Raw genomic sequence first — 16877 nt, forward strand, 5'->3', positions numbered from 1 at the left:
ACTACATTTAGATGAATCTATATCTTACCTTCAAAATAAAAAAAAAAATGAAAACTTGAATATATTAAAAGGAATCATACAAACATATCTTCTGTTTTGGTCTTAGAGAAATTTTTTTTAAATGGAACAAAAAGATAAGGAACCCAAGAATTTGAAAAAAAAATATGAAGTTAAGTATCAGTCTTAATCTCAAAAACAGGTTCCCCCCCAAAAAAAATCCATGCTAAAAAAAAGGGGTAGTATGTTTAAAATTGTAAAAAAACCTAATCTGATTAATAAACTATTTTACTGGAATTAACAAATACTAACTACAATACACTCTCCAAGACACATTTAAGAAGTGTAATTATATCTTCATCTTTCTATCTGCTGATTTACATACGAGTTCTATGTACACTAGGAATGCAATATAGTAAGAATCAAATAAGTAATTGGTAGATAAAGCTTCTAACCAGTATCACTAAGTAATCAAGGAAAAAGTCAAAGTGTTAAAGATTTCAAGTCTATGAGTAAAAACATCTACACTATGGCTGACATATCAAAAGATCATCTAGAATCTGTTGAAATCCTTAGGAAACTAACTTTTGAAATGTTATCTAATTACAAACTTACCCTGATTGGTCAGAATTCATGCAGAAACAACTTAAAAGGGAATTTTAAGTATCATGTTAAGCTCTGCAGACTAACATTTTTCCACATGAATTTTTGGTTTAGAAATAAAAATGAATTTTTTTAAAAAATGGATAATTTTTTCTCACAAATGAGAAAAAAAGTTGTATATGTATATTCACATTAAATTCTCTGATGATGTTCTGAATATTTCCAAATTGTTTTTATTTTCTATGTGCATTATCAAACATACTTCATTTTATTTTGAACTTCATTCTAAAATGGGAAAATATTTTTCCACATTTTATCCCTGAGAGAATAAAATCAATTGCACGTTATACATAAATGTCTACCCTCATACTTTAATATTTTCCAATGAAATTGTCTAATTAATAATAAAAGAATGGGATTTTAAACTAAATTGCATGATTAAAGCAACTCCTAATATACATAAATCCACACAAAAGTATTTATTCTATATTAATAATTCTTCACTGTAATTAGGAACATGTTTATCATTCAAAAACAAATTAAGGATGACTTGAGATTTTTAGATAATTAACTACTGGTGTGACTCATTTTGTTTATAATCCACAGTTCTTACAATTAGAAATTCAAAATATATCTCAGTGCCTCAGGAGCAGTTACTACTAGCACAAATTGGAAGTCTCTCTACTTACAATCACCCTAAAACAAAAATAAACGAACAAACAAAAAAGAGATGATTCCATTAAATGTTAAAAAAAAGTACACTGCCCATGACTAGAATGATTTTTTTTTTTTAATTTAAAAGATTTTGAAATTTGGTCTGGGCACATTGGCACATGCTTGTAATTGCAGCAGCTTGGGAGGCTGAGGCAAGAGGATTGAAAGTTCAAAGCTAACCTCAGAAACTCAGTGAGACTCCATCTCAAAATAAAAATAAAAAGGGCTTGGGGTGTAACTCGGTGGTTAAGTGCCACTGGGTTTAATCCCCAGTACCAATTAATAAATTAATTAATGAAAATTTGGAATTTGATGAAAATAGCAATATAATATGCTTTCTTTTATATATGGAACATGTTCCCTATATGTAAAATTAAAGGGCTACTTGAGTGCTTAGTTAAGTAAATAATTACAAAACTTGTTAGTAAGTTGTAAGCATAGACCAATATTTTTTAAAAAATTGTAATACAATCACTGATACAATATATATATGATTTAGGACTTCCAAAGTTATATTTAACAAATAGTCAAACCCAAGTACTGCTTATTTAATTGAAGTAGGATTTTTTTTATTATCCCATATTGATTTTAGAAAAAAGATGATATTGATTTATTAGAGAATGAGGTCATCCAAAATGCATACTTTTACTCTGATGAGGTTTATTTTGTAATTGCTGATTCATATTGTTGCAATAAAAAATCGCATTTAAAATAAAGTCTTAACTTTGATAAAATTGGACTCTGTACATTTTTTCCCATTATTCTTCTGATGCTTTATTTGATATGTTTCTCACTTTGTCTTCAGGTTTGCTGATTTCTCCTTCTGTAATGTCTAAATGTACTGCTAGTTCCACTGCAGTTTTTTTTTTTTTTTTTTTTTTTTTTTGGTATCTTTCATGTCTAGAGTTGGGTCTGACTGCTTTGGATATCTTCCACTTTTTCCTCAATATGTCCAACTTTCAGTGAATCTGTCAACATTGTATGGTTACCTTGTTTTACATACAAATATTTAATGTACCTGCTAATTCTACCATGTGTGTCATTTCTCTCTATTGGTTAGTTTCTTTGGTGGGGGGTAGTTTTCTACTTCTTGACAATTGAGATACAAATATTTTTGGTTTTGTTTTTAAATTATAACTTAAGAAGTATCCTTTTTAATATTTTCATCTCTATTGCAGACATTTTCATCATTTTCTAAATTAAAGTTCATAATATTTCAAAATGTGTGTTAAAAACATGTCATAGCTTTTAGGGGTTCCTAGGTTTGAAGGGTTTATCAGTTCTCTAGCAGAGTATTTAGGATCTTGTGAAATATATTATCTTCTTGTGCAGAATGATTTCATTCCAGTTTGACCGACCCTCTGTGACTATCACTGAAACAGGGCAGCTCTGCTGTCAACACATTTCAAGCTGATGCTGGCTACTTAACATTTGTTAACTGACATCAAGAGAAGAAAAGACCAGCTTCCTGTTGAAAATGAAAAGGCAAAATCAAACCAAATGCAGTAAGTAAGTCTTGGTCTTCCTGTTTAGTGATGTGCTTAAGATGAACATCAACCATCAATTAAGAATATAAAAATAAAAAATAATTTTAATAAAAATCCAGCCAAAAAGTCAGATGTTGTGGCTCGCCTCTGCTGCCTCAACTACTTGGGGAGCTGAGGTAGGAAGATTGCTTGAGTTCAGGAGTTCATGGCCAGTCTAAGAAATATAGTGAGACCCTGTCTCTTAAAAAAAAAAAAAAAAAAAAAAGGACTCAGGCATAAATTAACATTAACATTTCTCCACTGTAAAATGCAGTTAAAAATAAATTTGTGCACCTTAATTATGAACATAGTTAAGACTGTTGAATATTATACTTCAAACTGGTTAAGATGGTTTTTAAAAAGCACACAAAAAAACAACTAAAGATGTGCAAAAAAACAACTAAAGATGTGAAGATATGCAAAACTATAAATGTCTTACCAAATTCATTACAGTTTCTAATGCAATATAAATAAGTAAAACAATGATAACTACATTGAGACATAGATATGAATTAAAAGAAATCAGAAAACATGTTAATTTAATAACAAAGACTGCAGACTTTAAAAATAAAACAAACTTCCAAAACAAAATTCTGAGTAAAGAAAGGGTTTAGTACAGAATATTTTCAAGAAAAAAGAGAACACTAGCACCAAATTCCCACCAGAAGTAAAAAGAGTGGATATCCAAGAGGAAGATACACAATTCCTGAATGAAGTTAAGCGCAGGGCTTTTTGACTTCCATAAATCTTCACAGTATCCAAATAGGACAAACAGTGGCACTGGTGTTATAGTTATTAATATTTATGCCAATTTGATTAATTATCTATATTTTGTGAAATACTGATGTTTTTACCTACAAAGAGAATACTTATAGGCATTCTGAGTATTCTAAAGGAAGGAAAACATTACATAAAAAACAATTATCCTCAACTCAAAGGGAGTAAAACCCCCACAGTTCATACTTAGAATTTGAAATAAGAAATAACTCAGTGTTTTTGCTTTCATAGTTAAAGAAAAAGTAATGATTAATGATAGGAAATTATGTTTTCAGCTTTTATTATTTTCCTCACTGAAAAAAATCACTGTTAAATTCTTATAAAAACATGAACAATGTAGTAAAGGAAATAATTCATAGATAACTGATACCACTTGTTAATTGATATGACTGATACAAATTTAAATATAAACTTTTCCATGCATATACACATGCATTGTTAAATTTTATATAATTCTATATTATGTATTTTCATTTATAAATGTTTTTATAATCATTAATTATCCTTAGCAATTATTTCAAATCAATTATCAAATGGGATTTAAAGAACAGAACTAAGTGGTAAGACAGATAAAAATAAATGGTTTACATGTATACAGAGTAAATTTATTTTTATTAACAAACACTTATAAGAAGTGACAGTCATAAATCTTTGTGTAAAGTACCAGTTCAAGAGAACTAAAGTTTGAAAAAACCTTGTCCATGCCAAAGGAAATAATATCTACTTTTATAATCAAAACTCAACACAAATGAATCTTTCAGTGATTCAATAGGAAGTATAGGCATTTTTATCAATTGATAAATAAAATATCAATGCAGTAAAGAGATCATAGATATTGACAAGTAGAAATGTAAGGATTCCATATGATAAACATAAAGTCATATTTTAGGAATCAATAATTATGTATAAGATCCCACAAAAACTTATTTTAGCTTTGTTTATTCTTATTAAGAACAATGAAGAATATGTTGGCATGACTTTCCATATGTACGCAATCATTTAAAGTTCCTTAAGAGGAATCATGTCTTATTTATGACCTCAATTTCACTTAATAAGAGTCTTGCCCATCACAAACACTCAATGAGTGGTACTGATTTTTTGCAATGTAAATCTTTATCAGTGTGGATGGGAATATCTGAATAATATGAAATAAAGCTAAATATTTAAAGAAAACATAAAAAATTACCTAAAGAAAGTTTGACCATTATCATAACAATTAGAAGTTAGAAAGAAAAAGATCACTGACAATGTAATCATAAAGTGCTTTCTTTATTATACAAAAGTCAAAGAACCATTTTATGGAAAAATACATTTTACATTTGCATAAATGATCTGGCTCTCAATTTGAGAGAAAGAGGAGAAAAGAAGATCATGTATACTGTATAGTGGTTTTCAAGAATTCACTTAAAGCTAGAACCACACTACTGGGAGACAATGCTCTGTGGGTTGCTTGTGTTTCTGCTTATCTTGCAAGTAGAGGCAGTGACCTTTCTTCCCAACTGTGTTTTCAGTATATTTGAATAGTGAACAGCTTCAGCAAACAGAGATGCCATTTGCCTTCAGAGGAAAGGGCAAGTTTGCTTAGAGTCTTGAAAAGTAAATGGAAAGACTCCCTTCAGAGAAAAGGGCACACATGATTTTTATCCTTATAAAAGGTGCACCTCCTTAAATTTAAGATTCTTATCCAATAACATAAGCCACCATATATAGATGTAACCTGGTCCTATTCATGCCACCCTGTAGGAACTGGGCTTAGAACACTAAGGGAAAAAATGCTAATACTGGGATTTTTGCTAATGTGTGTAATAAAGTCCATTCTCTTCATTCCTAGAGTCTCATTTCTTCAGCCACCATCAATGAAATCCTGGTGGGCTAACTTGTCAAGTTTAGAAGCACAGTAAAACCAAAGACCCTTGAAAGTTCTTGACACATACCTGTTATTGTTTTTGTTTTTATAGGGCTGCTGGCATATTCAGAGGCCTGATATGATTGCTGCTTTGCCAAGGGTGCACTCCCAACAGACAGCTCATCCTCCTTCCTTCTACTAATTGGCATAACAAGAGGAACAGCTACCACAGGTTGCTGAAAGAGTCAATATTGGGGGGGAGGGATTATTGTCTTTCTTAACAAGGTTAAACATGGCATCCTTGAGGACCATCCTTCAAAATTTGGGGTTGAGAATATATTAAAATATTTTAAATCATTCTCTCCTTTGTTTCCTTCATCTTTCTCTTTTTGTTTCGTATCTAGCAGGCCCCCTCATACTCAGGGAATATGTTCCAAGATTCCCAGTGGATGCATGACACTGACCATAGCCCCAAACCTTAGCTCTCCATATCCATGGGTTCTACATGTATGGATTCAACTAAACATGGGTCAAAAATATTCACAGAAAAAACTGTATCTCTACTGATCATGGAAGAGACCTTTTTTCTTATCATTATTCCCTAAACAATATAGATTAACAATCATTTAGAAAGCATTTACACTTTTTTAGGTACTATAAATAATCCAGGGATGAGTTAAAGTATATAAGAGGATGTGTGAAGGTTATATGCAAGTATGATGTCATTTTTTATGAGGGACTCAAGCATATGAAGATTTTAGTATGGGGGGACAGGCAGTGGTTATGAAATCAACCCCTCATGGATTTTTGAGGGACTGTTTCTTCCTATACATAATTATAAACTTATGTTTGATTTTTAAACTAGGAATAATAAGAAAATAATAATAAAAATATAATAATTATAACATAATAAGACATTTAAACTTAAGCATTATATATCTGTACAATTTTTCATTTAATATTTTTAAATCGTGGTTATTAATTCTGTGAAAACCAAAAAAGAATGCAAGTACTCAGTTAACATAAACTGCAATAAGAAACATAAAGATAGTATGGAAATGTCAAATCAAAGCTGAAATTTCCTTGGGAAATTATGACTCCAAACAAAGGGAATGTTATCATTGTAAAGTTATATTTTAGGAATATACTTTATAAACTATTTATGTAAACATGAACAGTCCAGTTTTTTGAAGACATACTAAGAAATATATATATTTTGTCTGACAAAGGGATAACGATAGCACATTTAGAAAGCAAAGAAAAATACCTACAGTTAGATGAAGCTGGAAAACATTATGATTCTATGTCGAATGCATGAGTGCTGAGCTAGACAATAAAGCAGCTGTTTCATCTTTGGTCACTGAAATAAAGGTTGATGTTACTGCTGATGACTCCCCAAATAATTCTGTCATATTTTTGGCAAAAAAAGGGGGGGAATTTTTAAGTTTTCTTAGGATCAAAGATCAATGTAGAACTGGGTAGAAAACAATCAAGTGTTGAGTTTTAGCCATAAGTGAGAAAAAATTTTCCAACTTGAAAAACAACAGATGATAACTGTAGTACAGCCGTATCTGAGCTTGCAATACAGTTGTATCTGACAGACACTGGTCATGGTGCAGTGAGTCCAGTGTTATTCTCAACATCACGAAGAGTAAAGTTTACAGATAGGTAAATAGAGAAATGAGGGGAATGGCAAATTATCTTATAAGTTGCTAAATGGAGTGGCAAAATGATATGAAATTTGAAAATAGGAGACTGAAATGATTATTTATATATTTAAATGTATCAACATATTTAGTATTATATTAACTATATTTAATAATATATTTAATATTTTAAATTTCAGTTTTAATACTAAGACTTTAGTCAAACTGATAATACTTAAAACAAATATAAATAGAAAACAGCTTTTAAGACCTAGGTGAGAAATATTCAACACATCATAAATTTCAATCATTTACAATTCCTCATCTATAAAATAGGGGGGTAGGCATGTTTATTAGAAAACCACTTTATACTCCAAAAGGGACTTCATAATCCCTTAAATTCTGTTTATCATTTACATTCCTGGAATACAACCAAGCACTATAAGAAATTATAATCAAGTTCAGGATTAAATTAGAACATGTATGTGTTGCATAGTGTGACACTGAACTCAAGCACTGTAGCTAAAAGATGAAATTAATGAAAGCCATAGTAGTGGCAATACCCAACAACAATACCAAAATGTCTTTGGGTAACTGAAATTCTGAGTGTCTTTTCACATTAGTAAGAATACATTCAAATGCCAATCAAAAACTCTTACCATGAGAGTAATGCTCATGTATGTCTTATAAACAACTATATATAAAACACCTATAATATAAAATACCCATAATGGTACCCAACAAAGCCTCAATAATATCCATTGAATGACTATTAATACAGAAACTATATATTAACCACATGATACAGGAAAAGAAGTTAGACCAGTGTTTCCCTCTACTGTTCTGAAAATATGGTTACACCAATCAAAAATATCAAAAGAAGCAATACTTATATTTAGTAACTTTTTATTTCACTTGGAATAATACTGCAGATTCCTCAATATTCAGTTGCATTCTGGCCCCAGATCTGTCCTATCCTTTCCCCATCAATGTCCCACCTAAAGCTTTTCAAACTCCCCCTTCCTAATTTATCATTAAATTATCAAGAGAGGCTTATAAAGAATAACATTCACATTCACATTTTAGTTAATTAATAATGGCTATGATATTTATAAAAGTTCTTCAGATTTTTACACACATACACACATTTATTAAGTGCCATTTTGGAAAATACACATAAATGCTCTCAAACTGCATATATCCTTGGGAAATTCCTTTTGCATTAAACATAATATTGAGACATCATACCAAGAAATATGAGATGTTAGTAAGCATTATGTCATGTGAATAGGCCATGCTTTATCCCCACTCCTTCATAGGCATTTAGGTTATTTCCATTTTTACATTATATGAATATGTAATGATGACTTATATATGATTCCTTAAGCTTATATGGATGTCTAAAAGCATACCTACATCAAGAGGTAGAATTTGGAGGTTATACCGTCTGCCTATTTTCAGTTGTATTAGATATTACCAAATAAATTTATTTTCACCAACAACCGAACTAATCATTCTCTACATTTCCATCAATACTGCATATTGGCATTTTTTTCAACCAAGAGATTCTAAAAGTAAAGATGAGTGATCAACAGCTGAAAAATGATTAAGATGGGTGAGGAGAACTTGTGGTTCAACACTATTCTCTCAATTGTACATGATAAAAAAAAATTAAGACTATTTTTAGAAGTAAATTTTGGGGTATTACTGAACTGTGTAAAACAGTAACGTTATAAATTCTGATGAAATGTAAATTGTATACCAATTGTGAAAGCAATCTGGCAATATAACCATCTTAAAATAAGACTTGAAATGCCAAATTACGCGTGAAGAACTACTAATTACACTTCTAAAAATATACTTAATGAATAAGAAGAATGCAAAGTTTTAGATATGAAGATCTTTACTCCAATATTATTTGCAATAGCAAGTAAGAGAGATAATGGATATTTATTAGTTTTCCTTAAACAAAAATATTATATTTGAACACAGAATTTAAATTTAAATTTCAAAAGTAATAAAATAATAAAAATAAAATGAAAAACAAAAGTCCTTGAATATGCTTGTTATCAATTAAATGAATGTCTAATTTACTTAAATAAGCTGCTAGAACACTCAATTTGATTTTCAAGGATATCTACGGAATGCTAGAAGTAACTATACAAATTACCAAAAAACAAATAACAACAACAAAAAACTAACCAAGGATTTATAATAAAAAATCTTCTCTAATGGTTCCCGCCATTTGTCTCACTACTCTATCCATCCATTGTCTACATTTTGTAAAAGTAACTTTCTAAAATCCAAATGTTTACATCAGCTTCCTATGCATTTTTTTTATCCTTTAGGAAAGTCTCAAATAAATAGCATTACAAATAAAATCCTTTAGGAACTGGTTCCCCTTTCTACCAGTCTCCACAAGAAAGTTTACTTTAGTTCAGAAACAAAACTAACTCCTCCTTGCCATGATTTTGCATTTTCTTTGTCTTTGCTCTAATAATTCCTTTGGAAACAACCTTGCCTGTCTGGTTTACTCCTATGATGCTCAGTTTATTTCTTAATTACTCCTATTCACATGTTCTCAGCATGTGAGAACCATTTCTCTTTTATTTTCATATCATCTTGGACATATACCTACATAGCAAATAGTAAATATGGTTTTTCTATATTCCTTAATATTCTCAAATACACTAAATACTCCTAAAGAAATACTCTCAACAATAACTTCAATTTCTGAAGAATTGGTGCCTAGTACACAGTTTTATATTCTGTAACTACTTATTAAAAGAAAGAATGATACATTAGTAAGGATGGCATAAATTTCAAATGAATTAGCATAATGTGAAGAAAAAAAAAACTTTTAAAAGATGCTACTTTGGGACTGGGAGTGTAGCTCAGCAGTACAGCATGTGCTTAGCATGAGCAAGGGCCTAGATTCAATTCCTAGCAGAAAGAGAGAAAGAGAAGGAGACACTGAGAGAAGGAAGGAAAGAATGAAGGTTGAAAGGAAGGAAGGAAAGAAAGAAAAGAGAGATGCTCCTTGAATTTTATGTTTCAGTAAATGTTTTAATTGTTACATAATTATGAAATCATGCATTTTTCTTCTACCAATTAGCATTAATTTAGGACAGGAAAAAGAAGGATACAAAACCTCTTCAAACATAGAAAGTATCAATATGGCCTCAAAAATGGTTGGTTCTGCTATTTACAAACCAAGTGACTGTAGGTAAGTAAAGCTCAAAAAACAGCAGTGTCTTCAACTTTAAAATGAGAATAATAAAACAAATAACCACAATTACATGTAAGAATCCTGACACAGAAAATTTAAGTATTCTAGAAACTACAATTACCTATTTCTTGCTTTTTAATTTGTACCCTTTTAAACAAAGATACATGTGAAACATTTTGTATAAACAATCCTATTTTAAGCATTAGGAATTCAATAAGGAGGAAATGTAAGATAATAAAAAAAAGTGGAGGATAAAATGGTAAGATAATAAAAAAAGCTAACATTTACTAAGCAATGTCCTATGTCAACAAACAGGTAGACACTATGAGGGAAAGCAGGGCCATGAAACAGGGTGGCCTAAATTGTCTTATTAATCTGTCTGCTTTATAAGCAATTGAACAGAAAGCTCCTTCAATAGTCAAAGAAATTCTGTGTTGAGCTGCAATATTTTATAAATAAAATTAAGAAACAGAATTGCTCAAAAGGAGTAGAGCAAGGCACAAAGAAATTCTTGCACATCCATAAAAAGAGAACCAATGAAGAGTCATAGATAACTATACTAAGTAACTGCAAAAATGATGTACTCATTAAGAGAAAAGAGATCTCTCACCTGTGGTATGTGTCTGCTTGTTCGTTTCTGAGGTTGATAGATGAGCCATGCATATAAGATTGGGTCAATATTAACAGCAAGTCCTTGTACACTACAAAGAAGTACAGCACCTAAAAAACAAGATTTTAAAACTCTCATAATTCCTCATAGAAATGAATAAGCTTGAATCAATTTACAAGTCAATGGCTGCAAGAAAATGATAGTAAATAATAAGTGTTGACAAGAACATGGAGGAATTCAAACCCTTACACAGCAATGTAAAATTGAGTAATCACTTTGGAAAACAGTGTGGCATTCCCTCATTTAAAAAACAAAAACAAACAACAACAACAACAAAAAAAAACATATCTTATAATATGACCCAGTAAATGCTTTCTTAGGTACAAACCAAGGAGAATGGAAAGCAAATGTCTACCAAAAAATTAGTACTTAAATTTTAATATAACATAATTTACAATAGTTAAAACAATACAAACGTTCTTAAGTTGATAACTGGATAAACAAAATGTGGTATATGCATACCCTGGAATATTATACTCCCATTAAAAATAAAGTACTGATACAGGCTACAAAATGGATGAACACTGCATACTTTACACTAAATAAACCAGTCACCAAAAAATACATAATGTAATATTTTACCTATTGAAAATAGCCAGAACAGGTTAAAGCATAGTGACAAAAAGAGACTTAGTGGTCACCAGGCCTGGCAAGTGGGGAAAGTGGAAATAACTGCTAATAGAAATGTAGGGTGTCTGCATTTTAATTATAAGCACTTATTAATTGTGCCAATTACTGTTTTTCATTGTGACATTTGCATAAAGTGTATAATATGATTTGATCAAATCTACATCTTCCTACTGATCTCTCTGACCCTCACCTATCTCTAATAGGCTTTCTTCTTCTACTTTCATGTCATCCCTCTTTTTTCTTTTTTTTTTTTCCTCCCTAGCTTTCACGTGAGGGGAAACAATACTTTTTCTGAGACTAGCTTATTTTGCTTGACAAAACGATATTCATTTTCATCCATTTTTCTCCAAATGACATAATTTAATTCTTCTCTATGACTGAATGCTATTCCACTGTGTATATATACCACATTTTCCTCATCTATTCAAGACTTTATGGGCATCTAGGCTGACTCCACAACTCAGCTATTATAAATAGTGCCATGATAAACATGAGTATATGGGTGTCTCTTTTGAAGTAGTTTTTATTGAAATTAATGAGAAATTATGGAATTAGAAAATGGTGATTTCACAAGCTTGTAAATACGATCATTCCACAGTATCTGTAGGGTGTTGATTCTAGGAATCCCATGTATATAAAAATCTGCATATGCCCAAATACCTTCTATAAAATGATAAATGATTTGTGTATAACCTATAGGATAATCCTGCATACTTTAAATCATCTCTAGATTATAATACAAATTCATTGTAAATGTATGTATATAATTATATACTATATTGTTTAGTGACTAATGACATAATTGTATGTGTTCAATACACAATTTTTTTCAAATATTTTTGACTGATGGTTGAATCTGTGAATGCAGAACACATGGATAAGGAGGGTCAACTGCACACTAAAACTCATTAAATTATCAATTCAAAATTAGTTTATGGAAAGTGAACTAAATTGCACTCAAAATGTATTTATCATTAAAAATAATAAGCTTAATTTTTTAGGCAAAGAGCAACTTCAGTACTGGCCTTGAGAATGGAATATTATATCTCTTTGTTAAAAACATAAAACTAACTCAAGATTTAAAAGAAAGCTTTATTATACTCATTCAATAAATCACTGAAAATTATAGTTTTGGTAAAAAGTATACAGAGAACTGCCTATGGGAAATATAGGCTAACAACCCAATCAGACATTTCCGCACCCCACCCCACCCCCCAAAAAAATCACAAGGCTTAAATGTAACAGATCCTTACTAATTAAAACATTTTTTTCTTTTTCTGATAAAAAAGTAGCTCACATGAAACTAAACTAAAAGCAAATACCAAATTCTTAATTTATGTGCAAGTTATTTTTTACCTATAAATAAATTCTGCATTTATACATATTTTTCAATACAAATATTATTAGCTCCACTAGGATGTATAAGACATAAAGGACTATTTGTCATTTCTGTTATAATCTGCATCTTCAAAATCAAGACAAGTACCTGCTATAGGGTAGGGACTAAAAACAATATGTTGGAATAAATGGTGGACAGGTTGTCAGGTAAGTGAAAAAAGTCCATGTGTTCTATTATGTCTTAGAATATTTAAACCAGTACAATTAGTACTAACACTGTGAAAAGTGATCCACACAGCCACAGAAAGGAACTAAGAGGAAGGAGAAATTTATCCTTTATTCAAATGTTGTACAGAATTTTCAAATAAGAGAGAAGTGCTATGTACACTTCTGTTCAACTTTGTAGTGTTACTTATCCCATTAGCCCAGAATTAATACAGATCCCTAAGCAGCACACTAAAGACAACATAAGTGATGCTGTCCCCCATGTGTCAATGCATGTGCTGCTGAGAAACAAATCACTAAATACATGTCAAGAAGGAAAGATGGGAGAATCTAAATACAAGATGATTACAAAAGGAAATTCCATAATTGTTAACTGAAAAATCTGATTTCGTATATATTTTGGACTTTTACGAATTGCAAATATCTGCTGAGAAGCTAATTTCTCTACTTCTCAAATATCACAAGTATATAAAATAAAAGCTTAAAATGCTATATTATATTAATAAAAATAGGAATTTCCAAAAATCATATTCAATTTTCTAAACAATTCTATGAACTCTATTACAGCAGAGACTATCATTGCCACATCGTAACAAAAACACAGTACTATAGATTGCAACAACATTTAATTTGCAAGTGTTCTTATAAGTATCATTCTGGGCTGGGGAGATAACTCAGTTGGCAGAGTGCTTGCCTCACAAGCACAAGGTCCTGGGTTCAATCCCCAGTACCGCAAAAAAAAAAAAAAAAAGTGTCATTCTATCCCAAAATATTATTAGCTGAGAAAGAGAATTTGTCTCCAGATTTGAAAATTGTTCATGAAACCTTCTGATTTTAAAGCACTGAACACAATTTGAACTTTTAATTTAAAAAATGTATAATTCCATCTTAAGTGTTAAAGATTTTTCTAAAATCCATAGAAAGATGAAATTGGAATTAGAATTTCTATGAAACACTGTCTCCCACATTAGCCCAAAATAAGTAATTTATTTTATTATATGTATTTTTATATATAACACTTTATATATAAATATATATTTATATATAAATGTATGTACAAATGTAATATATAGATATATGTATGTGTATATATATATATATATATAATCCATAAAGGATATCTAATTATAGAACATAACATGACTGTGCTATACAGTGTTTATGATCAGAATGATGTATATTCTGAAAAATAAATGAATCAATCAAACTTACAACAATAATGGAAATATGTCATACTGGGGGCTAGAAAGGGTAAAAGACAATTTTCTAAAGATATCTTCCAAAGTAAGAAGTCAAAAAATAATGCTAGAAAATGAGCAAAAATGACTAAGAAAAGTCAAATTATCTCTTTTTGCTGATAACATGATTCTATATTTAGGAGAACAAAAGAAAAAAAAAAAAGAAAAGAAAAACCTCTACCAGAAGATTTCTAAAACTGATAAACATCTAGAAAAGCAGCAGGATACAAGATCAACATATATAAATCTATCACTTTTCTAAGCTCCAATAATGAATCTGCTGAAAAAAAAAAAAAAAAAGAAATCAGGAAAACTAACCCATTCACAATAAGCTCAAAATGGGAAAAAAAATGTTTTAAGAAATATTCAGGTATAAATCTAACCTAGGATGTGAAAGACCTCTAGAACAATAGCTACAGAACACTGAAGAAAAAAACTGACGAAGATCTTTGAAGATAGAAAGTCCTCTCATTTTCATGGATAGACAGAATTAATATTATCAAAATGGCCATACTACCAAAAGCATTACACACATTCAATGCAACCCCCATCAAAGTACCAATGACACTCTTCTCAGAACTGGAAAACATACTTCAAAAATTGATTTGGAAGAATAAGAGACCCAGAATAGGCAAAGTAATCCTGAACAACAACAGCAAAACTGGAAGCATCACCATACCTGATCTCAAATTATACCACAGCACTATAGTAACAAAAACTGCATGATATTGACATCAAAACAGACATGAAGACCAATGAAAAAGAACAAAATACACAGAGAAAATCCACAAACAGTCATCTGATACTCCACAAAGTTGCCTAAAACATACATTAGAGAAAAGACAGTCTTTTTAACAAATGGTAGGAAAATTGGATATCCCTATATAGAAGAATAAAACTTGATCCCTATCTCTCACACTGCAAAAAAGACAACTCAAAGTGGATCTAAGACCTAGCAATTAGACCAGAAACTAATCAACTGCTAGAAGAAAATGTAGGCTCAGCACTCCTACATAATGATATAAGGTACCAACTTCTTTAACGAAACTCCTAAAGCATAAGAATTAAAACTAAGAATCAGTAATTATGAAAGCATAAAACTAAAATCTTATGCACAGCAAAGACACAATGAAGAGAGCATGATGAGAGAGCCTACAGAATGGGAAAAGATCTTTGCCATTTGTTCCTTAGGGAATTAACATCCAGAATACATAAAGAACCCCAAAGTTCAACAACAAAAATAAAAATTTAAAAAAAACAATTAAGGCAAGGGCAAAAGAACTAAAGAGACACTTCTTAAAAACTACAAAGAACAAACATAGGGAAAAATGTTCAACATCTATAGGGATCTGGAAAATTAAAACTACATTGAGATTGCATCTCACTCCAGTCAGAATGGCAATTCCCAGGAATACAAATAATAATAAACGCTCGTAAGAATGTAAGAGAAAAGTACATTCACACATATTTGGTGAGATTACAAATTAGTACAACTACTCTGGAAAACAGTATGGAGAATTCTCAAAATACTAGGAATAAAACCACCATATGACAGAGTCATCCCACTCCTTGGTATATATCCAAAAGACTGAACTCAGCATACTACAGGAATATTGCCACAGCGATGTTTATAGCAGCATACGTCACAATAGTCAAATTATGGAACCAAACCAGATGTCCATCATCACATGAGTGGATATAGGAAATGTGCTATATATACACAATGAAGTTTCACTAAATTGTAAAGAAGAATCAAATCATGGCATTTAAGTGGAGACAAGAAGAAGACATCATGCTAAGTGAAATAAGCCAGACATAGATGAGTTTTAGCTCATATGCAGAAACTAGACCAAATTAAGGCAGGAAGGGAAAGAAAAGGTTGGGGAGGGAATTTCGTGGAAACAGAAGAGACAGCAGTGGAGCAGAGGAAGGTGACTACAGGACAGGGAGGAGGAAAAGGGAAGAATGGAGAAATTAATCCAACCAAACTATCCTACGTACGTATATGAATATACCATATGAATTTCACCTTTATGTATATCTGTAGTGTACTAATTTAAAAAGAAGCTACAAAGAGAAGAAAGACCAGAAGAGTAGAGGAAAGGGAAAAGGCACAAGTGGAGAGAAGGAAATGGGGAAACTGGGGACAGACCTAGAACAAAGCAAATTATATTCCATTTTTGTATAATTATATCACAATGAACCCCAAGCACTCATAAATACAAAAGGTGGAGAGTTTCAGTTGCACAGAGAATACAAACTGGGATCCTGAAACTCTGGAGAGCAGAAAGAGAACTAGACAACCCTTCGATTTTCTTTTGAGGCTGAAAACCCTAGTCACTGACAAAAAGGACAATTATATTTAGATGAAATTAATTGTCATATGAGCCAGAAATAAAGATCTACCAATGTTACTCATAACAAAAAATTAGCAAACA

The 16877-nt window shown here is 30.8% G+C and overlaps 1 protein-coding gene across 7 annotated transcripts in view; it reads right to left on the reverse strand.

The window, feature by feature from the left end:
- Vps13b (vacuolar protein sorting 13 homolog B) overlaps nucleotides 1–16877 on the reverse strand; it is an 829431-nt gene that overhangs the window by 434856 nt on the left and 377698 nt on the right. For 6 of the 7 annotated variants that reach the window (XR_007108524.1, XR_007108523.1, XM_047551787.1 and 3 more), the window contains exons 20-21: nucleotides 10949–11058; nucleotides 5552–5699 (exon numbers count right to left, since the gene is read on the reverse strand). Coding sequence is in view for 5 of the 7 variants with exons in the window: in XM_047551787.1 (XP_047407743.1) it covers nucleotides 5552–5699; nucleotides 10949–11058 (258 nt within the window). In the remaining 2 variants the exon portion in view is untranslated. Of the gene's footprint in view, nucleotides 1–4955; nucleotides 5175–5551; nucleotides 5700–10948; nucleotides 11059–16877 lie in introns of those variants that run through there. The other variant, XM_047551822.1, reaches the window with a different exon arrangement.

This window comes from Sciurus carolinensis, chromosome 1 (genome assembly GCF_902686445.1).
Source record: "Sciurus carolinensis chromosome 1, mSciCar1.2, whole genome shotgun sequence".
Classification (NCBI taxonomy): Eukaryota; Metazoa; Chordata; class Mammalia; order Rodentia; family Sciuridae; genus Sciurus; species Sciurus carolinensis.